General features: G+C 45.4%; 1 protein-coding gene across 1 annotated transcript in view; it reads left to right on the forward strand.

The window, feature by feature from the left end:
• The window catches only part of DYNC2H1 (dynein cytoplasmic 2 heavy chain 1), a 274850-nt gene that overhangs the window by 134540 nt on the left and 117592 nt on the right, over positions 1 to 22718 (forward strand). The window contains exons 72-77 of the mRNA XM_032844099.1: positions 2363 to 2428; positions 4163 to 4213; positions 4982 to 5059; positions 8746 to 8877; positions 9787 to 9859; positions 21030 to 21190. Of these exons, the coding sequence (XP_032699990.1) occupies positions 2363 to 2428; positions 4163 to 4213; positions 4982 to 5059; positions 8746 to 8877; positions 9787 to 9859; positions 21030 to 21190 (561 nt within the window). The remainder of the gene's footprint in view (positions 1 to 2362; positions 2429 to 4162; positions 4214 to 4981; positions 5060 to 8745; positions 8878 to 9786; positions 9860 to 21029; positions 21191 to 22718) is intronic.

The following is a 22718-nucleotide window of genomic DNA, read 5'->3' on the forward strand; positions in this document are numbered from 1 at the left end:
AATTTTTTAAGATAAATTTCCTCTTCAGTGCAGTATTATGTAGTACATCAGGTTACTGCAAAGCGGGTAGTTATTTTCTGTCACCTTCCAGTGTTCCAGGCACTGTGCAAGGACATGCATTGTTACTTAATTCCTACAACAACCCCATTTTAGAAGGGAGGAAATCAAGATTTAGAGCTAGCACCTTTCTGTAGGTTTTCCGGATGTAGAGGATGTCGGAACTGGAATTTAAACCCACTCTGCTGGATGCAGAGAGACTTGGGCTGACCGGCTGGGGGTAAAGCTGAACGGTTGTGTCTGGACAAGTGAACTGTGTCCCAGCCGAGACGTGCACTGGAGGATTCCCGTATCTCCTTTGAGTCCTGTGCTAATGGTTTTACCCTTTGTGAACATTGACGAGCATGTGTAATGACAGAGGATGCACTGTGTGGCTGAGTCATACCATGCAGTCATCTCCTAACGATCTCTCTTCATGCTAATTATGTTGATAATCACTTGAGAGGCTGCTTATTATATAGCCCCTTGATAGTAAAGAATTTTGTAAGAGAACCCAAGTGTGATGAGATAAATTGACATTGAACTAAAAAACCCTAAATTTCCTGGTCTGATGAGCAGTGTAGATCAAGGACATCGGAGGCACAAAATGTTTTCTCAACTAGATATTGGCAGGTTTTTTGTTGTTGTTATTGTTTGAAATAAGTACACAGGAAGTCCGTAAGCTTGATGTGTTCATTCTTAATTTGACTCCAGTTTATTTGGAAATAAAATGTTCTCTTGTCTCTCAGTAAATTATATTTTTAGGAGTACTTTGGAGTCATAATTGTCGTTTATTAGAATACTGTTCCTAAATGCTTGTGGCTGACTGCCGGCTACAGCTTCTTTGGCCACTTTCTGCCGGGAACACCATCGACAGAGAGCCCGGTGAGCCTGGTTGGGCCGCGTGAATTCGTACTCCCCGGTACCTGATAACACTGCACATCTCCCCAGATGCTGTGTCTTACTTTTTGTGTTTTTAAGCCACATGGGAGTCGTTTCACACACATCGTAGCTGGTGGTAACTTTTATCCACACCCGAGTGATGGCCATCTGCTTAAAGTTTTTCTACTTTGAGAATTTTTTTTTTCAGGCATTGACTATGTTATGGTTGTAAACACATGGTTTTTATTTACTCATTTAATAGGCATTCGTTGAGTACTTGTGTATACATATGTAACATATGCTTTCATAAAGGAAACTATCCTCTGTGTTATTCGAGACACTGAATCTTTCCAACAGAGGAGCGATTTTCCCCCACGTGAGGAGATCACTTGCTGCTAGTCTCTACAGCCCTTAGAGTTAGTGTGGGTGTAGATTTATAATCATATGCACGTATGAGATATAAAATGTTATTTATAGTGTGGGGGAAGCTATATGAAATGCTTAAATTATAATCTGGTGGGAAAGATGGTGCTAGAGTAGATGATTTTTTGTTGTTTTTAATAAGCATTTACTGTATTTTTAAACAGAAATGAGATAAGTTTATTTTAGAAAATTTACAAAATACACTTAAGAGAAAAAGAAGAAACCAAAAATAACTCATAGTTGTAAATCACCAATAAAAATTGATTCCTTTTTTCTTTCAATTTTTTTTGCAGATATATATCCATATATGTTTATATGAACATATTGCCCTTCTTTCCATTGTATGGGCTATGCTATATATTTTGATTTGAATATTATTTATGATAAACTTTTGAACATTTAGTTTGTTTCAGTTTTTCCTCCATAATAAAAAATCTTGCATCAAATATCCTCATTTCTTATCTATAAATACATTCATCATCTCTTTGCATAACTTTCTAGAAATGAAATATCTTGATTTAAGGGCATAGAGAATGTTTTGGATCATGTAAGCATACACAATGACAAAATGAAGATTACTAATGCAGGGGGTTGATCTTCATGGTAATGACTAATTCAGACCTCAAAATTGGATTTCAGCTTGTTAAATAAACCTGTATTTTTTAATTATATAATTATATGATGTATATTATTAATACATAAATTATATGATGTATATATAAGTGACACATATGCATTTATATGATATACATAAATATAAATTATATGATGTATACATACAGTTATATGATGACTAATCTTTAACATTTTCTCTAAAACTTCAGGTACTTTCTCTATCCTTCCCACCTAAACTTGGAAATATTATTCTGTGTAGGGGCCACTGGGATAGCCATTTCTTATATTGGTAAAAGTACGTAATTTAAAGATAGGACACAGATTTTGTGAACTGACATTTCAGGACTGTGCTTTTCTGAAAACACACATTTAGAAACAGCAAGATAACATTTGTTATTCTTTTCAGGCTGATCAGTTGATGTTTGCTTTGCATTTTGTTCGAGGCATGCATCCTGAACTTTTTCAAGACAATGTAAGTGGGGGTAAGGGAGGAAACTGTTAGAGTTACATAGAAGTTTGGTAATGGGCAGATTTATGGTTGGAGTAGAAATAACTTCGTCTAGAAATTATCTATCAACCTATTGATTTTTTACTAAGTTAAAAATTTAGTGCAAGACGCTGATTTCTGCTTCTCCCCTCTGGGTGGGCCCAGTATATGGAAGGGATGGTGAGGCAGAGTGACTTACCCCAGTGTTTCTAGACCTTTCTGAACCCCAGTCCCCTGCTTGTCTTGCTCGCACGAGCAGCGGAGCTGATACATACACAAAGTGAAATAGTGCTGGTGGATAGCTGCCTTCTTTACCCCCTTCACTGACTTGCTCCGAGTCAGCATGGGAAGCAAGAAGGTGGGCCGTTTCCAGAAACGTCCTGGAGCCCAGAGCCTTGTGTTAGTCTTTTATGTATAATTCATCTTCGTTGTCTATAACTTCATTCCTGGTCTGCCCTATCAACCTCTCCCACTTGAAAAGAACCTCCTTCAGGTTAGAGCTAACTAATCCATCTCTGGTGTGCTTCTGACATTTAGAAAGTTATTTGTAAGCAATTTTCTGGTTTTGATGTCACTGTCGTCAAGTGAGAGTGGAGCATCAAGGTGGGGGGATAGCGTATGGACAGATAGACAGTCCAGCTGTGACCGTCCCTGCTGCTTGGTTGGATTTCATGTCCTGGGCTCTCCTTGTTGGAATCAAACTTGAAGAACGCAGACCTTTCCACGTGCCTGTTTTTCTCTCTTGCTCTGGCCAACTTGTATCGTTTCTCCTGAATTTGTGGATTTGACTCCTTTTATTTCCACCATTAGCTTTGATGCCTTTCCCTCCCCCTGTAACATGTTTTTCACCATGATCAGTACATTCCACACTGTGTAAGACTTAATATTCCCTGGTTTTCCCTGCCGGAGTGTACGTAAATATTGGGAAGAGAACATTTTTCTCTGACCCCCGTCTAGTAATAGTAACCATTTCTATTCCATCGTGACTGTATGATTTCAGTGAAGAGGAGTGAGTGGTCATGCTGGGTGGAGGCAGGAAGTAATTTTGTTTTTTTCTATATTGCTCTCAAATTTTATATGTTTTCTCTTTATTTGCCGACCAGTACATAACAAAGACTATGGTAGTGCCCGTTATTACCTGCAGGGAGGTCAGGGTGAACACCGAGATCTTGGAGCCCTAGATTCTATAGCCCTGGGTCAGTCATGATTCTGTGGATTAATTTAAAAAAAGTATAAGGGCAGTCTTCTCCTAATCTGTTGAAAAAGAGAAGCTAATGGAAGTACTTTTCTCTATTTTTTCCCAGCATACAGAATTTTTTAAGTTTTTGATGCACTTTATTGCTTATTTATTAGTGAAAAGTGGCGTATAATGGGGCAAATCAAGATAAACACTGACTGAACACGACATGTAAATTTTTGGATGTTGAAGCATTGTATATATATAGGGAGAGAAACTGTAGTTAGGTTTTTGGCTTTAGTAAAAAATTATTGTTCATCGTTTGCCTAGGAATGTGTTATGTTGCTACATGAACTCATTCTTGATGTCAGTGTTGAACCACAAAGGGAAGACATGACATGAGTTTTATTGTTTTTTTTTTTTTCCATGTCCTTAGAAAGCTGCACTGTAAGCCATCTTATAGGGAAATTGAGAAAAAAAAAATTGTGCTAGCTGGTTAGTCTTTTTATATTTTTTGAGTAAATCATATTTTTATTCAATAGGAATGGGATACGTTTACAGGTGTGGTTGTTGGAGACATGTTGCGGAAAGCTGTAAGTAAAAATAATAAAATTATTTCACTCTTAGGGAAAGTAGTTCTCTCTTTGGCTTCCTGAGATATTATTTGCTTCAGAGGAATCTTACAGTTCTGTTGAAACTGTACTTTAACTAGAGGAATATATTCTTGCCTCTACTACCATACTATAAAACGGATCTAAATATTTTTGTCCTTAGAGACATATGTTCTTATGAGAATAATACTAATTAAATACTAAGAAACTAATGCAGTTTCTTTCAGTACACATTTTATCCCAAGAACACTTTATAATCCTGAAAAAATAGAATTTTGTGTTATGACTACGAAAATTCTCATATAACTGAAGTTTAAAATGTTTTTAAAATTTTTTGATAACTTCATTCAAGTTTAGCTTTTTCTCTACTACTTTTCTATTTGAACATGTAATGAATAATAGTTTACTTCAAAGCAGAATACCAAAGCTGTAATGCAAAATCTAGATTATGTATGAAATGCAAGATATTATTAAAAATAATGTAAAATCTGTGGCCATTTTTATTATATTTTATTACATTTTTAAGTTTCATAAACGATAATATACAATGAAAATGAATGCAACATTTGTGTAGATGGTTATTATACCTTGTTACATTGAATTTTACAATAGTGTTGTATAGAATTTTACAATAGTAAAACAATGAAGTAATAATACACAGAATGAGTTTTTCAAATCAGAGTTCATACAGTTAGCTAGTCTTTTATTTTTCTAAGTCTGAATGTCACCAAATACGTTGCTCTTCCCAAGGACTCCCAGCAGAGGATCCGGGATCAGCTCCCGTCGTGGATAGACCAGGAGCGCAGCTGGGCAGTGGCCACACTGAAGGTACTCGCGACTTTCCTGCTGTGGGGGATGCCGCAGCTTCTGCGCCCGAGTCATGTTTATGTTTTTTGGTGCTCCCTGTTCATCTCAGTGTTGATACTGCAGTGACTCTGCCATCAGAGCCCTGGGGAAAGGATGTCAGAGAGTTACTCTGTTCTGATTAGTCCTTTAATCCTGAGCTACATCTTTCCTCCAGCACACACACGTTTGGTCTCCATGGCACAAGGTTCTGCGTGGTGCACCCACAGAGGGTAGAAGAGAAGTAAACAGAGGATGCGATACGGGGCGTGGAGGCCTTATCGATAGACTAATTCAGGATTGGTAGAGAGATGCAGTGCACTTAGGAGTTTCCAATTCAAACTGTTTCTTTTGCTTTATTCATCTTTGAACTATCCCTCGCTGGCAGCTCCTCCCCGTCCTCGCGGTCCCTCCCTCGCCCACACCCCCCTCTGTCCTTGGGATCGCCCCCTGAGTTGTGACTCTCACCATTCACCGGGGCTTTGCTGCAGAGCCTCTGCTTCCGATCTTAGGCCTCTCTCTTCCGTTGTATCCTTTATGCTTTAAAGCTGACGCACACTTCGGTTTGCGCTCTACTAAAGCCTTCTGAGGGCTGGTTATCGCTCCCAGGATCAAGTCCGTCGTCATCTGCTTAGGAGAGAAGACAGTCCGTGGCCTGCTCCTTGCCCGCCTCTTCCCTGCTATCTCCAGTCAGTCTCCACTCAGTTTCTCGCACTTACACGTCCCGTGGCTCCTCCCTCTGCCAGCCTGCCCTGTGGCCGTGTTCACCTGGCAAACATCGCTTTCGCGTTTGAGGACTTGCCTTCTTCATCCTGTCTCTTCGTTGGCATCCATGCTGAACATTCCTACGTCACAGCACCTGCCCGCCTGAGCCAGAACGATGCAGTGTGTTGGTCTCCCAGTTTGCAGGTGCATAGAGACTGGGATCTGTGCCTTGTCAGGCTTGCTGTCCCCGACACTCAGTGCAAAGCCTGACTGGTACGTTCCTCTGTTCAGTAAGTGCCTGCTGTGCCCTCGGCGCATAGGTCGTTTTCCGTTACGCGCCTGTTCTGGTTGCACACGTGAAGATGAGCGGACAAGCTAATGACAAAACAGGGATGTAAGTTTCACCTGTTCATACATTCTATTGAGGGAAAGTGTTTATGACGGATTTGTAATCTGCTGGTTGACGGCGGAGGGCACAGATGTGTAAAAGTCTTGGATCCTTCTTTCTAGGAGTTTGTTACCTCGTGAAACACTTCTGACACAGTCCTAAGACCTGGCTCATAAATTCCGAATGAGAAAATTAATGATTATTGTTTGATCTCCAGCTGATCTCTAGTTACACTTGGGGAACAAAATCTTACATTTGTAACCCAAAAATTGTAATGATGCTTTTTTTGCCCCACATACTCATTTCTTTTTAAGTAAAGAAATGCAAAACATTTAGGGAAGCCAGGTTTCCTATTGAAAGAAGGTTTATAATACATGCTAACATTTCATTATCAGTTAACAAAACATTTTTTTTTTAAGATTTTATTTATTTATTTGACAGACAGAGATCACAAGTAGGCAGAGAGGCAGGCAGAGAGAGGAGGAAGCAGGCTCCCCGCTGAGCAGAGAGCCCGATGTGGGGCTCGATCCCAGGACCCTGAGATCATGACCCGAGCCGAAGGCTGCGGCTTAACCCACTGAGCCACCCAGGCGCCCCTATAAGTTTAATTTTGGTTAAGTTCCCTCATGAAATTTGGGCAATATGATGGGTTATTCAGGGATGAATAGAGCTACTTGGATGGTGCATCCCTGAGCACTTGGCTCAGGGCCATAGTACGCGTCGTTCTAGTGTCCGCACAGGCGCCGGTCTTCCCAGCGCGCCACTGTTTCTGTAACCGTTCTCCCTCTCTCCTGCCGCACATCGCTGACCTTGCAGTCCAGTGTTGGCGAGAGTTTGGAGGAGAGGCTGCCGGAGGGAAGGGGGACGGGCAAGATGGGTGAAGTCAGGGAAGGAGTAAGTCATGGAAACAGCAGGCACCGCATAGGGGTGCGGTCAGCTGTGGCCGTGGCATTCCGCGGGGGCAGGTGACTCTACCCCAATGTGAGCCCTGCAGCGTTTAGAGATTTGAATCACCGTGTTGTGTATCTGAAACTAATGTAGCATATATACTCCAAAAAATTATACTAAAAAATTCTTCTCTGATGGGCAAAAGACTGGAACAGACGTTTTTCTGAAGAAGGCATACAAATGGCTGACAGATGGACAAAAAAAGATGCTCAACGTCATTAATCATTAGGGAAATGGAAATTAAATCACAATGAAATATCAGGTCACAGCTCTTAGGATGGCTGTGATTGGAAAGACGAGGTAACAAGTGCTAGCAGCTCATGCAGGAAAGGAAAGATGTGCTCTGTTGTGAGAATATAAGTTGGCGCAGCCATTATGGAAAGCACCATGGAGACTCCTCGAAACATTGACAATAACTACTGTCTGCTCCAACAGCCTCACTTGTTACTTCTGGGTATAAATCCAAAGGAAATGAAGTCCGTGTCTAAGAGGTATCTACACTCCCAGGGTTATTATTATCATTATTATAATTCAGAGCGCCCAAGATAAAATTACAAGCTCCATGTCCATCAGTGGAGGGATGAATAAAGACAATGGGATCTATCCGTCTGTGATGGAGCATTATTCATCCATAGAAATTAGAACTCAGGAAAGCCGCGAAGGGGAGGGAGGTTGCCATGAGGCCCCCTGCGAAGGGAGGTGGAGGTGAGAGATGGGGAGCAGTTGGACACGGGGTACAGATGTTTGGTTATAAGGGGAGTTCTGGAGAACGAGTGTGACCTGGTGTCCCTGTGTGACGGCCTTGCTCTGTGTGCTTCAAATTTGGTAAGAGAGGAAACACTGCATGTTCTCACTACAAAACAATGGTAACTTGGGAGTTAATAAATTGAGTTTATTTCATTGTGGTAATATTGTCACAGTGTCAGTGCGGATCACAGCACTCCCCAAATATGCCCAATTTTGTCAGTGACACCTCAGTCTGGCTGAGAGAGGAGAAACGAGGTCCAGAAGAGAGGGTGCTGGGTGAGGTAGGAGGAGATGGATGTGCTGAGGTGTCGCTCCGGCTGAGTGTCGAATGCTCAGGAGAAGCTGAGGGTCGGTCTCAGGCAGAGACCAAGAAGTGCGGATTTAGAGCATCTGAGCCGCGGGGAGCAGCGTGTTTACGAGCACGGTGCAGTACCTGAGTGTGCTATAGGACAAAGCGCTTTCTTAAGGATTTGATGTGGGCAGGACATTGGGCATGTTGTTATGATCCGCGGCGGAACTCAGCGGCGGCGTCGCTCCCCGTGCTGCTAGTGGCGGGCCTTTCCCCACGTGGCAGGGGAGACGGGCCGTGCCCCTGCGCGGGACCCCAGCCCTGATTGAGAAGGGCTTTGGGTTTTTGATTTTCTCTGACTCTGGGCTGGCTACGTCTAGCTCGCTGTCTCTGACCTGGCAGCGCTGGGATGAGCCACTGTGAGCAGAGGGCAGCTCACGCGTCTGTCGGCAGCTGGCTTCCGCTTACTTGCAGCCATGTGCACACACACACATGCACATACACACGCACACACACACACGTGCACACGTTCACACGCACACACACCCCGGGTCTGCCTGTCACTCACCGCACAGCGTCATGTCTGTGTTTCAGATCGCTCTCCCCAGCCTGTACCAGACCCTCTGCTTCGACGACGTGGGTCTGTGGCGGACCTACTATCACAACTCCATGTGTGAGCAAGAGTTCCCGTCTATTCTGGCAAAGAAAGTGTCCTTGTTTCAACAGGTGAGTTCTCTAACTGCCTCAGAGTACCTGGCATCTGTCTCTCACTCTGAAGCTGTTTACAGGAGGGCTCTGCCTTCGGGGGTCGTGTCACGTTGCCTTGGGGAAGGGCCTTGTGCCTGTGCCATTCCCCTGGACATGGAGTCCCCGCAGAGTGGCTGGTGGGACCCCTCTGCCTCCGCCTGAGGGTGTCTGTGCACTAGAGACCAAGTCTGAGAGAAGGGCCTTCAGGTGTAGTTTGCACAGGCTGCCCCTCAACTCCCGGGACCGTGTCTCCAGAAAAGGCCTCGGGGCAAGCGGCAAGGCATTTGCCCCACTCTGGATCACGCAGGAACTCAGGGCAGAGGCCGAGCACCGGCAGGCGCCCGGGGGATGGGTGTCCGGGCCTGTGCCCCTCCATGTGCCTCTCTTCCCTTGGCTCCCAGTGCTCCTGTCCTGCCCGTGTCTCTGTGGGGAGTTGTACTTTACCAAGTGTGGCTTAAAACAAGAAGTGAACAAAACCAAGAGAAACTACTTGATAACTTCAACATCTAGGTAAACACATAATTGAGCATAAGAAGAGTGATGTGAAAATTTTAGGCAGGATTTGGGGGCCTCTGTTGTCCTGTCATCAGAAGGCCCTTGCGTACCCTTGTTTCACCTGCCGCGCGGCCCCTTGTGAGATGCTGAAGACAGAGCTCACCTGTGACCACTACTTGCTTGCGGTGGCTTTTGATGAGAAGTTGGAGGAAATCAGTGCATTTTAGTAACATTTTCACTCTTAAATACGTGGCATTTTGTGTAAGTAGATACAGTGGGACGACGATCGGTATGGACATATCCCTGCGGGAAGATTTGTTCATTCAGTAACAGTGACGCTGGTGTGAAGTGTCTGCGGTTCTATGTTTAAACTTCCCTGCGCTTCATTGGCAGGTGCTGGTGGTGCAGGCGCTGAGGCCGGACCGACTGCAGAGCGCCATGGCTCTGTTTGCCTGCCGAGCTCTGGGTAAGCACCTGGCTGTAGCCAGGCCACTGGCCGCAGGACCTTGGCTCCAGCGGACGTTTCGTTTATGCTGACCTCGGTTTAGAAGATTAGGTCTTTTCCTTCCTTCTGCTGATCTTCAAACCTCTACTGGATGTGATTGAATTTAATGTTGTGTTAGGTCTGATGCATAGTTGAGATCCTGTATTTACTTATGGTGTTTGAAATTTACAGAATTATTGTACGATGAAAGCCCTTTAGGCATTAATACATTTGTTCTTAGGACTTTAAAGCAGGGAATCACATGTTTGACTTAGATAATTAAAGTAAAACAAAGAAATAACCATAGTCTTGGCGGGGCACGGGGAAGGCTTCAAAATGAATTATTTTTCTCTCTAAACAAAAAATGAAGGATTTGTTTGTCTTTTGGGTTATAAGCTGTGCAATCCATTTTTAAAATCTCTCAGATAGTCTTATCAGAAAGAATTAAAAGTTACTCATTTGTAAATAAACTATACCTTGTTTTGATTTGCTCAAGAGATTTTGGAAAAACGACATTAAGGAGAGAGAGTTTGACTTCCTCATTGCCAATTTGGATACCTTTTATTTCTCTTTGTTGTCTGATTGCTGTTGCTAGGACTTCTAATACTATGTTGAACAAGAGTTGTGAGAGTGGGCATCCTTGTTGTGTTCCTGATCTCAATGGGAAGGCTGCAAGCTTTTTCCCATTGAGGATGATATTTGCTGTGGGTGTCATATATAGATTTTATGAAGTTCAGGAATGTTCCCTCTATCCCTATACTTTGAAGCGTTTTAATCAGGAACGGATGCTGGATTTTGTCAAATGCTTTTCCTGCATCAATTGAGAGGACCATGTGGTTCTTCTCTCTTCTCATATTAATTTGTTCTGTCACATTGATTGATTTGCAAATGTTGAGCCATCCTTGTAGCCCAGGAATGAATCCCACCTGGTCATGGTGGATAATCTTTTTAATGTGCTGTTGGATCCTATTAGCTAGGATCTTCTTGAGAATCTTGGCATCCATATTCATCAGTGATATTGGTCTGAAATTCTCCTTTTTGGTAGGGTTTGCCTGATTTGAGGATCAGGGTAATGCTGGCTTCATAAAGGGAGTCTGGAAGTTTTCCTTCTGCTTCAATTTTTTGAAACAGCTTCAGGAGAATAGGTGTTATTTCTTCTTTGAAAGTTTGGTAGAATTCCCCAGGGAGTCCATCAGGTCCTGGGCTCTTGTTTTTTGGGAGGTTTTTGATCACTGCTTCAATCTCACTGCTTCAATCAGATGACATGATTCTTTATATGGAAAACCAAAAGACTCCACCCCCAAACTACTAGAACTCATACAGCAATTCAGTAACGTGGCAGGATACAAAATCAATGTACAGAAATCAGTGGCTTTCTTATACACTAACAATGAAAATACAGAAAGGGAAATTAGAGAATCGATTCCATTTACTCTAGCACCAAGAACCATAACATACCTGGAAATAAACCTAACCAAAGAGGTAAAGGATCTGTACTCGAGGAACTACAGAACACTCATGAAAGAAATTGAAGAAGACACAAAAAGATGGAAGACCATTCCATGCTCTTGGATCTGAAGAATAAACATTGTTAAAATGTCTATACTGCCTAGAGCAATCTATACTTTTAATGCCATTCCGATCAAAATTCCACCAGTATTTTTCAAAGAGCTGGAGCAAATAATCCTAAAATTTGTATGGAATCAGAAGAGACCCTGAATTGCTGAGGAAAAGTTGAAAAACAAAAATAAAACTGGGGGTATCATGTTACCTGATTTCAAGCTTTACTACAAAGCTGTGATCACCAAGACAGCATGGTACTGGCATAAAAACAGACACATCGACCAGTGGAACAGAGTAGAGAGCCCAGATATGGACCCTCAACTCTATGGTCAAATAATCTTCGACAAAGCAGGAAAAAATATACAGTGGACAAAAGCCAGTCTCTTCAGTAAATGGTGCTGGGAAAACTGGACAGCTATATGTAGAAGAATGAAACTCGACCATTCTCTTACACCGTACACAAAGATAAACTCGAAATGGAAAAAAGACCTCAATGTGAGACAGGAATCCATCAGAATCCTAGAGGAGAACATAGGCAGTAATCCCTCCGATATAAGCCACAGCAACTTCTTTCAAGATATGTCTCCAAAGGCAAAGGAAACAAAAGCAAAGATGAACTTTTGGGACTTCATCAAGATCAAAAGCTTCTGCACAGCAAAGGAAACAGTCAAGAAAACAAAGAGGCAACCCACGGAATGGGAGAAGATATTTGCAAATGACAGTACAGACAAAAGGTTGATATCCAGGATCTATAAAGAACTCCTCAAACTCAACACACACAAAACAGACAATCATATCAAAAAATGGGCAGAAGATATGAACAGACACTTCTCCAATGAAGACATACAAATGGCTATCAGACACATGAAAAAATGTTCATCATCACTAGCCACCAGGGAGATTCAAATTAAAACCACATTGAGAGGGGCGCCTGGGTGGCTCAGTGGGTTAAAGCCTCTGCCTTCGGCTCAGGTCATGATCCCAGGGTCCTGGGATCGAGTCCCACATGGGGTTCTCTGCTCAGCAGGAAGCCTGCTTCCCTTCCTCTCTCTGCCTGCCTCTCTGCCTACTTGTGATCTGTCAAATAAATAAATAAAATCTTTAAAAAAAAAAACAACAACATTGAGATATCACCTTACACCAGTTAGAATGGCCAAAATTAGCAAGACAGGAAACAACATGTGTTGGAGGGGATGTGGAGAAAGGGGAACCCTCTTACACTGTTGGTGGGAATGCAAGTTGGTGCAGCCACTTTGGAGAACAGTGTGGAGATTCCTCAAGAAATTAAAAATAGAGCTTCCCTATGACCCTGCCATTGCACTACTGGGTATTTGCCCCAATGATACAGATGGAGTGAAAAGAAGGGCCATCTGTACCCCAATGTTTATAGCAGCAATGGCCACGGTCGCCAAACTGTGGAAAGAAACAAGATGCCCTTTAACAGACGAATGGATAAGGAAGATGTGGTCCGTATACACTATGGAGTATTATGCCTCCATCAGAAAGGATGATTACCCAACTTTGTATCAACATGGACGGAACTGGAAGAGATGATGCTGCGTGAAATAAGCCAAGCGGAGAGAGTCAATTATCATATGGTTTCACTTATGTGTGGAGCATAACAAATAACATGGAGGACAAGGGGAGATGGAGAGGAGAAGGGAGTGGAGGGAAATTGGAAGGGGAGGTGAACCATGAGAGACTACGGACTCGGAAAAACAATCTGAGGGTTTTGAAGGGGCGGGGTGTGGGAGGTTGGGGTAACCAGGTGGTGGGTATTAGGGAGGGCACGTATTGCATGGAGCACTGGGTGTGGTGCAAAAACAATGAATACTGTTACGCTGAAAAGAAATAAAAATTTAAAAAAGAAACTATGTTAAGGAAAGGATATGTAAAGTATTTTAGTTGAAGTACAAAGTCATCCAAGAATAGTGAATCTTTATTCTAAACCACAGAAGTTTGGAAATAAGTAGAAAAGCATAAGTAGAAAAGCATACTGACTTTTTTTTTTCTAGAAGTCCTCCATTTCTTTTAACATTTTACCCATCTATGAAATTTTATGTGGATATTTTTACAATTTTTACTATTATGCATATTTTCATTAAATTATAATTTATCATATGAGCAAGCTTAGCACAGAATTTCAGGAAGTTGAAAACAATATACTGGGTTTTCCATGCTCCTCCATGGAAACTTTGCTCAGTAATCCCTGTTGCGCTGTCTTGTGACGCTGTTGGAGTCGACCACAGCGGCCGTCTTTTGAGAGGTCGTCCCAGCCTCACTGCTCCACAGTGAGCACACTCTCTCGTGTCCTCTCGGACGTCCGCGATCTCCTGACGGCTCACACTTGAGCTGTCCCCGTTACACCCTGCACCCCTGTCCACTCGCTTCACCCCAGGGCAGCGCTCTGAGCGGCTGCGTCTAAGTATCGGTTAAAAGACCAGGAGACAGAACCCCACAGCTAGCAAGTGGCAGGACCCATACCCAGCTCCATAGTTGCTCTTCTTGCTAAATCCTGAAGGGCCACATTTTTCCCAGTTTAGAGGGATATTTTTGGCAGATGCTCACGGAAAGCTGTGTCCTTAACCCTTACGTGATCCCTCACACCCCCACCCTCACTGGCTAGACTGGTTTCCTGGGGCTTTGTTAAGTATCGTACACCAGCAGGCTTCAAGCAAGAGAAGTGGTCGGCTCCCAGCTTTGGAGGCTGGAAGTCCAAAATCTGCATCCTCGCAGGCCGGGCTCCCTCCGAACCCTGTCGCAGAACCCCTCCCTGCCCCTCTCTGGATCCTGGTGGCTGGCTGGCGTCTGGTCTTTCTTGGATTCCAGCTGCTTCGTCCGAACGGCATTTTCCCCACATATCTCTCTCCTGACATGTGTCATGTCTTACGGGCCGTGCCCCAGGACGACCTCCCCGGAAGCTAAGTGGTTCTGTCTGGGTGACCCTGTTTCCACGTCATGTCACGTTCTGAGCTGTTGCAGTTGCGGCTTCAGCTTCTCTTCTAGGGGGGACGGCGTTCGGCCCGCACTGCGGCCGTCTTCTGCTTTGCCCTCTGGTAGGACACGCGTGTGCTCGCTGTGCAGGCATTTCGAGGCTCCCATGAACCCGGTCGCTCCGTGGGCTGCCGCTGGGGGCGTGGAGAGCTTCTGCCGCTGCCCTGGGCCTCCCTTATGCGCGAGGGGCAGTGTCTCCCTGTCTTTCCCGGAACGTCTATCTCCTGGATTGTCTTTGCCGCCATCTGGCAGAATGTGTGTCCTGGCTCCTGGTTGCGAGTGCGGGTGCCCCTCTCACAGTCACTCCAGTGAGACAGGGGAAAGTCCGAACCAGGACTCAGAAAGGAAGGTGCGGGGCAGGGCTCTGCCCCCATGGGGCTCGTGGACTCTTTCTTGGTCTCGGTCCCACACGTTCTCCCTCCGTTCCTCTTCCTTCTTTCCTCTTCTCTCTCCGTCTTTGTGTTCCTGTTCTCTTTCCTGCACGTGTGTTGCCCTTAGTCTCAGGGTTTGTGTTTGTCCTGGGCATCAGGCTGCCGACCTACTTGTGATGAAGGAGAACTTTCCCCCCAGCCTCACCCGAATCCCAGGAAGGACTCTGCTGTGCTCGGCTTGGGTGACATGACCTCTTCTGCAGCTAATCCCGCCAGAAGTACAGGAAACAGCAGTGTGTCCCCCAGATGCTCGGAGGGGGGACTGCTCCCAGAAATGAGGGGAGAGCTGCTGGTGCCAGACAAGAGGCCTTCTAGTCGGCGGGCTTGTGGCGTGCCCTAAGTGCTTCTCGTATTCACGCGGTTGCGTAGTTGAACCGTTCACATATAAAGTACATTTTGAGAGTCTAACTCCTTGAAGAGTTACAAATGTCGAGCTTGTGATTCTGGAAAGTGAGGTGTTAGCTAACAAAGATGTTTGTGTCCGTGTCAAAAAGTACTCAGCGCACTTTCTCTTGTGACAGTTAGCATGTTGCCAAACATCGACACGGCTGGTACGTAGTCCTGGGTGGTTGGCGTATTATTTAGTAAATAGGAAATCTGTCCCTCTGTTTGCCACTGGGAAAAGTTGGCTGGTGAAAGTAGCCCGTTATTTTTGAGAAAACAGAGGCAGGGAGACAGGAGTTCTGCCCTTCCCGTCCTCCAGTCTTCCAAGGGGCTGCACGGGCAGGCGGTGGTTCTGCTCGCCCTTCTGTTAGAGGGATGGCCTTGCTCCCATCAAAGGCCGGCCTGGCTGCTCCTTGTATTTTATTCCTGCCCTTATCCCTTCTCCGGCAGCCTCACCTGTGTTCCAGACATCCTCTCTCGGCCTGCTCCTGCAGTGTGTCCCTCGGGGGAGACAGCGGTGACCCAGTCCCTCCGTGCTCCCTCCGCGTCCTGCCGGCTCCCTCGGTGGGTCAGTCCCCGTGGCCCCACAAACTTGTGCCCCTTTCATTCAGTGGTGTCTTCTGCTGTGTGGCTGTGTCCCACACTGCATGCCATAATGACGGCTGTGCCCTTGGCTTATTTCGTGTGTCAGCGGCTTCCTTTAAACGCTCTCCACTTTCTTGTCTTTGTGGTTTTGTTTCTTCTTTCAGGCTCTCCCTTGTCATTTCCCTGTACTGGCTGTTTCTCTGCATGTTTCAAATGTTGGCCTCTTCTTCCTTCCACTACATTCTCTCTCTAGGTGAAGCACCCCATCCCTGGCTTGCAGGGTCATCTGTGAATGACTGACTCTTCGATCTCCTGTTTTCAGCCCTGACCTCTTCCTGGAATTCTAGACTTGTACACACAAGTGCCTGGCTGATGTTTTCCCAAAATGCCGTCCTGCCGGTTTAGCAGGACCAGCCCAGAGCTTTTGACCCAGCTACACCCCGCACCCACTCCGTTGCTCCTACCAAACACCTGAAAGAAACCCTTTTTCTTTGTTCTTTACTTCCTTACTCCAGCGGGTTCTTTCCGCTCGGTCTCTAAAATTTGCTCTCAGTTAATTTACTTTGTGTCATTTGCTACCCACCGAATGCACGCTGTTATCCTCACCCCAGCCACCGCCGTAGCTTTGGCTCTGCCCTCAGAATGTGCTGGGAACCCACTGCTCACGTCTCCACTGCCATCTGCTCACTCTGTTTAAGCCACGATTTCCTAAGTAGGGTTATTGCTATTCAGGCCTCTTTGCTTGCCCACTCCCAGGTTTTTCTCAGCGTAGCCTCCAGAGTGCCCTTAGAAATACATGTGAGCTCTTATTGCTCCTCAGTTCAAAGTCTCGTGATGGCATCTCATCCTTCCTGAGTCCTTACCTTGTCTTAAACGGTCTTACGTCTTTCAGTCTTTTGTTCCCCCCTTAGGTCTCCTCTCCTTCCACTCCCACCCTCTTTTTAATCCTTTCCAACCATAATGGCCCTTTTCCCCTGTTCTTCCAGAACCTCCATTGTGTTTCTGCAATCTCAGGACCTTTGCACTTGCTGTTCCTTCTTCCAAGAGTGCTCTCTCCCTCCCCCATTACCTTCCCCAGTTCTCTGCTCAGATGTCATTTTTCCAGTGTCAATTTCCCTGAGGTCTCTCTCCAAAAGAACATACTCTGACTCCTTTACCTTGTTTGTTTTTCTCCAGACCTACGACTACTGTTAATTGTCGGGCCTCCAAGTGGAGCATAAGCCACGTGAGGGCACATATTTATGTGGTCTCCGGTTGTGCCATAGGACTTAAATAGCTTCTGGGATGGAGGGGCTAGAAGTGTGTGTTCCTAGTTGGTCTCCCTACTTGAGTGCTTCTTCCTTTCCAACCCATGCTCTTCATACAGCTTTGTGGTCTTTAAAAAATTGAAACCAAATCATCTCCATGTTTGCACAAGATCTCCAGAATCTTCCCAAAACGCTTAGAATAAACTCTGGAGTCCTTCCATAAGCTGACAAGACTCTGCTTGCTTGTCTGTCGCCATCCGGGGCCATTCTTGCTGGCCCCCTTGCACCAGTGGTCAGAACCCCCGCAGTACTCGCACGGCCCGCGGCTCTGCGCTTTCCCTCCTGTGTTTGCCTCCCTTCCTGGAGACTTTATTTAATGCAGGGATATCTTCCAATGACCGGAATAATAGTGCTTAGTTTTCCAATAGTAAAGATTATTATTTCCTTTAATACTTTTTTTTAGAAAAAAAAGTAATCTTATTCAAATGTAATTAGCATACAGTACTGTATTAATTTCAGCGGAAAGATACAGTGATTCACACTTGCCTGCGACACCTGTTGTGAGGAACCCTTTTTCCTCTTAGTGGGGACTCCTCTCTGTCGTTCAGATGCCAGCTCACAGTTCGGCGGTCGCAGACAGGTCCTTCTGGGTCACCGAACAGCGGCAGCACATTAGCCTGCTTTATTTTATTGTATTTATTTTTTTAGATTTTATTTATTTATTTGACAGACAGAGATCACAAGTAGGCAGAGAGGCAGGCAGAGAGAGAAGAGGAAGCAGGCTCCCCGCTGAGCAGAGAGCCCGATGCGGGGCTCGATCCCAGGACCCTGAGATCATGACCTGAGCCGAAGGCAGAGGCTTAACCCACTGAGCCACCCAGGAGCCCCCATCAGGCTTCTTTAATTCCCTCTGTAGGACCCAACACTCACTGATATTTCTGGCTCCTCTCTGTATTTATCATCTGCTTCTCTAACTCAGGGCGTTTCAGTAAAACAGGGCAGTTTCCAGAGAGGCTTTTCAGTGTCCATCTTTCCTCACTCCCGTGGTCTTTAAAAATGTCCTCTTTGTACCACATCACACATGACCTTCCCTACTGCCTTCGTAGTCCGACCTTCTACCAGCCCTGTGGAGTACTTCTGTTGCGGCACTGTCTCACCTCCAGGTTCAGTGACATTTGAGGTTTAATGGCATTAACTAAAAACCTCATGACACCCGCATATTCAAGTGCCGTGAAAGCTTAATATACTTCTAAAGTCATATTCTGTCTGTTTTTAAGCAGAAGTTACATGTACTGGTATGCGGCTGAATGACTTTGTGTTGGGTCAGATGGTTTTATTAATACAGTTTTCATATAAAATTGGGTTTCTACTGTATGAATAAGTTTTTAAAATTCAAATTGCTAGAGAATGACAAGCACTTATCTCTTTTTAATCAAATTGTCAAGATTTGATTTCAAATATAATTTCTCAAGCATCATTCATATGGAAAGAGTTTTAATAAGTTTTGGCAATCCTTTTTATAATCTATAAACTTACAAACAGTAACTTAAAAAGCTATGTGAGTAATTTGGATGCACTTGGGACTTTTCTAAGGAGCTGCTCTGAGCAGGGACTGTGCTGTGTGTGTGAGGTTCCTGAGGGCAGCCCCAGACAGGCTCCCTACCCTCAGGTCAATGTGAGCCAGGCGGGTTCCCCGCTGTGGAGGTCCTTCCTGGACGTGTGCCTGTGCCCCATCCCAGGCACCTGGCCTCCGTGGCTCCATCATGCTCAGAAAGTCTGTGTCTGAGAGTAAAGGGGAAGGACAGGAGGACATGCATATGCATTTTCTGTTGCCTCCGTAACAAATCATCCCAAATCAACAGCTCCCGATGGTATCCACATACTGTCTCATGGTCCTTGGGGGCAGGGGCCCACCGGGCTGGCCTGCTTTCTCTGCTCCAAGCACACACGGTGGAACCCTAGCATTGGCCCTGCGCTCTTTGGGAGGAGGATGCTCTGGGAAGGAGGCATCTCCCAGCTCGTTCAGGCTCCTCTCAGAGTCAGCTGCATGCCTTGTGGGGTTGAGGTCCTCCTTCCCTGCCTGATCTGGAGCCTTCCTTGGCATGCGGAGGCCGCTAGGGTTCTGGGGTCTGTGGCCCCTGTCCTCCCTGGTCACAGGCAGCAAGGGCAGAGGGGCTCCTCCTCAGGCTTCCCACCCCTCTGCTCTCCCCTCTGCTCTTCCCTCTGCCACATCTGTCCTGTTTCTCCTGCTGCATCTCTCCAACTTGAGCTGGAGAAACTTCCTGTTTTTAAGGATCCAGGTGATTGAAGTGGCCTCCGAGGACGATGGAGGTGAGCGCTGTTGTGAGGTCCGTAACCGTCACCGTGCCTGCGGAGTGCCTTCACTGCAGTGCCGGCTGAGGGCCCCGAAGCACATCATGTTCTGCCTACCACGGAGCATTCAACTTGTTTGATTCTGGGCTTGAGTGTTAGTCTAGGTTTAAAGAGCTTCTGCCCGTTTAATTGGTTGATGTGCCTCGGGTTAGACAGTGGTTGTCTCTTTTCTTTCTTTCCCTTGACATTGGTCGTATGATTTTTAGAGTTGTCCTCACTCACTGATATAGGAAGTGTAATTTTGTACACAGGAAGCTTGTCAGTCTCTCTGCTGGGAGGATGCGAGGAGTGAGGAAGAAGGGATCTCTTGTACTCACCACCTAGAATAGTTTGATGTTAATTTGCTACTTCGTTTACTCGCTTAGGTACCTAAAAAGTGCCGGATTTTGGTATTCTTTCTTTTTTATACTGTAAATTATTTCTTCTTTAATGATTTTGGTATTTTATCTGAGTAAAATAAAATGCAATAAAGGTTTATGTTTTTTCCTTGACTCATTCTTTTTCCTTTGAAAAGAAATGATAATATTTTAAAGATGCATGGTCAAAATTTAAGATCCTAGTGATTTTTCAGTAGTGATAATTTACTGTGGCTCTTCAGTTTGACTAGTTTTGGAAGAGTCACCCTAACAGTGCTAGCGATATAGTGAGTCAAAAGGACTTAATGAAACCAGTGATTATATGTCTAGGTCAGGTCAGTTAAAAATGCAGTGGGGTTATTTTATTGGGAGTTTTGTGGGCAGAATGGCTGATATGGGATTCCAAGTAACATGAACATTACTTCTATTATCATAAATGGTATATTTTTTCACGGGTTTTTTCTCTAATTCAAAGTGTTCCAGTACTTTGAAATATTCTATAAAATGAGTTAATGAACATCTGTTTATCTTCTGTGGAATTGTAACTTTAGAAGGAATATTTAAATTTATGCTAGAGGATGCCTCTAGAATGGTGAGCAGAACAGACATGATTCCTGTCCTTGTGGAGTTTATAGTCTGTATTTGTTAATGTAAGAAATGATGTGGTAATCTGTACTTTACGTTTTTAACTAATATTCTTCTCATTCAGTAGCACTTTCTTTCTCCTCGTAATGCACGGAGGTAGGAAATAAGCGTCCTATAAGGACGACGGTGAGGTTGTTCACTGGGCCACGTGTCATCTGATTCCAGTGCCCAGCACAGACTCGGCTCTCCGTTGCCACAGAAGTGGACGAAAAACAGTATCGCTGGGCGGCTGGGTTCAGTCTTCTCTTGCAGGCAGAAAGTCGCACAGTAAGAGCACAGCACAGATGCGTGTTCTTCGGGTGCTGGGCATGGCTGTCCGGACGCCCACCTGCCGGTGTTAGTGATTCACAGAGATGACAGGTGGAGATGGGTTAGAGACTTGCCTGGCCCTTATGTGAACGTTCAGTGAGATGGTAGTTACTGCTAGTGAGTGAGTGATCTTACAGTTGGGAAACTCTAGTATGTCTGGGATTGTCACTCACCTGTGTTTTCTGCTACAGCCTGTAATTAGCTGGACTAGACTTTGTCGGAATCATGTCACTTTGTCGTTTTGTGTCTTTCACATGTCTTCCAGGACTGAAGGAGCTGTCCCCACTCCCCCTCAATCTCAAACGGCTCTACAGAGAGACACTGGAAATCGAACCGATCTTGATAATTATCTCCCCGGGTGCCGATCCGTCTCAGGAGCTCCAGGAGCTCGCCAGCGCCGAGAGGAGCGGAGAGTGCTATCACCAGGTCAGCGCCCGGCCGCTGTGCTGCTGGAGCCCCAGCTCCTCCCATCCGCCCGAGCCTGATAGGAAAACACAGGTTTGATGGTGGTAGGCCAAGCAGTGTCCCCCAAAGTGCCCAGGTCCTGCTCCCCAGAGCCCGTGAAGCCATTCGCTTCCATGGGAGAAGGAGCTCTGCACGTGTAGTTCCCTAAGTGTCTTCACGTGCACACGTTGTCTTGCTGCAGTCAGGTGGGCCCGGGGTGATCATGGGGTCCTTACATCACGGAGGCTGGGGAGGCCGCAGGGAGATGCTGGTGTGTTCATGGCGCTGTGGCCGGAGCGCTGGGAAACGCTGGGGTGCTGACTTGGAAGGTGCCAGAAGGGGCTGCAAACAACTTCTAGAGGCTGGAAAAGCAAGAGGGAGAGTCTGTCCTCGAGCCTCCAGAAGACCCAGCCGTGTGGTAAAGCCAGACTCCTTGATGTTAGATGGGGCTGTCATCTCCAGAAACCTGGTAATGAATTTGTCTGGTTTTAAGGTACTAAATTGTGGTAGTTTGTTAGAGCAGTAACAGGAGACTAATATATTTGCTAAGCTTTTGAGAATAATTTTTAAATTTTACTTGGAAGCTTTTGTAATAAATCACAGCAATATTTACCAGCAAAGGCTGAACTACATAAACTTGTGAGTGAAACTGAGGTCATGTCAAGCACCATTCTCTCTGAGGTAAATTTAGGAGCTCTACCCTGTTCCGATGGCCTCCTTTGTGCCACTCCGCTTGCGTGCCGGCCAGAGCAGGTATTAACTTACTGTCAGTTTTTGACAACGGAATAAATAAACTGCTTTCAGTGGAACCGTTGTGATGATGAAGCAGCAAATGGAGAAGTCGCAGTGTTGTGTGGAGCCCGGGCAGGAGGCCGTAGTGGAGCAGGGAGCTGAGCCCGCTGTTGGGGCGGCTCTCGTGGGGGGTCTGCTTCTGCCCTGGCTGGGATGTCCTGACGCCCCTGGGGGACAGCACGTGGCCATCAGGGAGGAGCCTGCGGGAGGGGCCTGCTCTGTATCCCCGTTTTGCTGGCACAGATTCCAGCCGCGGGCAAAGCTGTTTGGGTCCACGGGTAGGTTTGACAGCTGAAACCTGTCAAGTTTGGTGTACTGAGCTTGCAAAATTGTTAAATTCAGTAAAGCCTTTCAACATGAACATAATTACTCTTCATTCTGTTAAAGTTTTATTGCTGTGCTGTTATATATGCTATAGCTAATACATTCTTGATGCAAAAATTAATGTTTTTAAAAGATTTATTTATTTGACACAGAGAGAGAGAGAGAGGGAGTACAAGCAGGGGAAGGGGCAAAGGGAGAGGGAGAAGCAGGCAGGGAGCCTGATGCAAGGCTTGATCCCAGGATCCCAGCATCATGACCTAAGCTGAAGGTACATGTTTAACCAACTGAACCACCCAGCTGTCCCCCAGAATAGTAATTTTTCATTGCAGAAGTTGTGAGATTTCAGAGGGGATGTGCGGCTCACCATCTTCTTGACATTTTCCTGTTGTACTTT

This window comes from Lontra canadensis, unplaced genomic scaffold, assembly GCF_010015895.1.
Source record: "Lontra canadensis isolate GAN:19392208 unplaced genomic scaffold, GSC_riverotter_1.0 scaffold147, whole genome shotgun sequence".
Classification (NCBI taxonomy): domain Eukaryota; kingdom Metazoa; phylum Chordata; class Mammalia; order Carnivora; family Mustelidae; genus Lontra; species Lontra canadensis.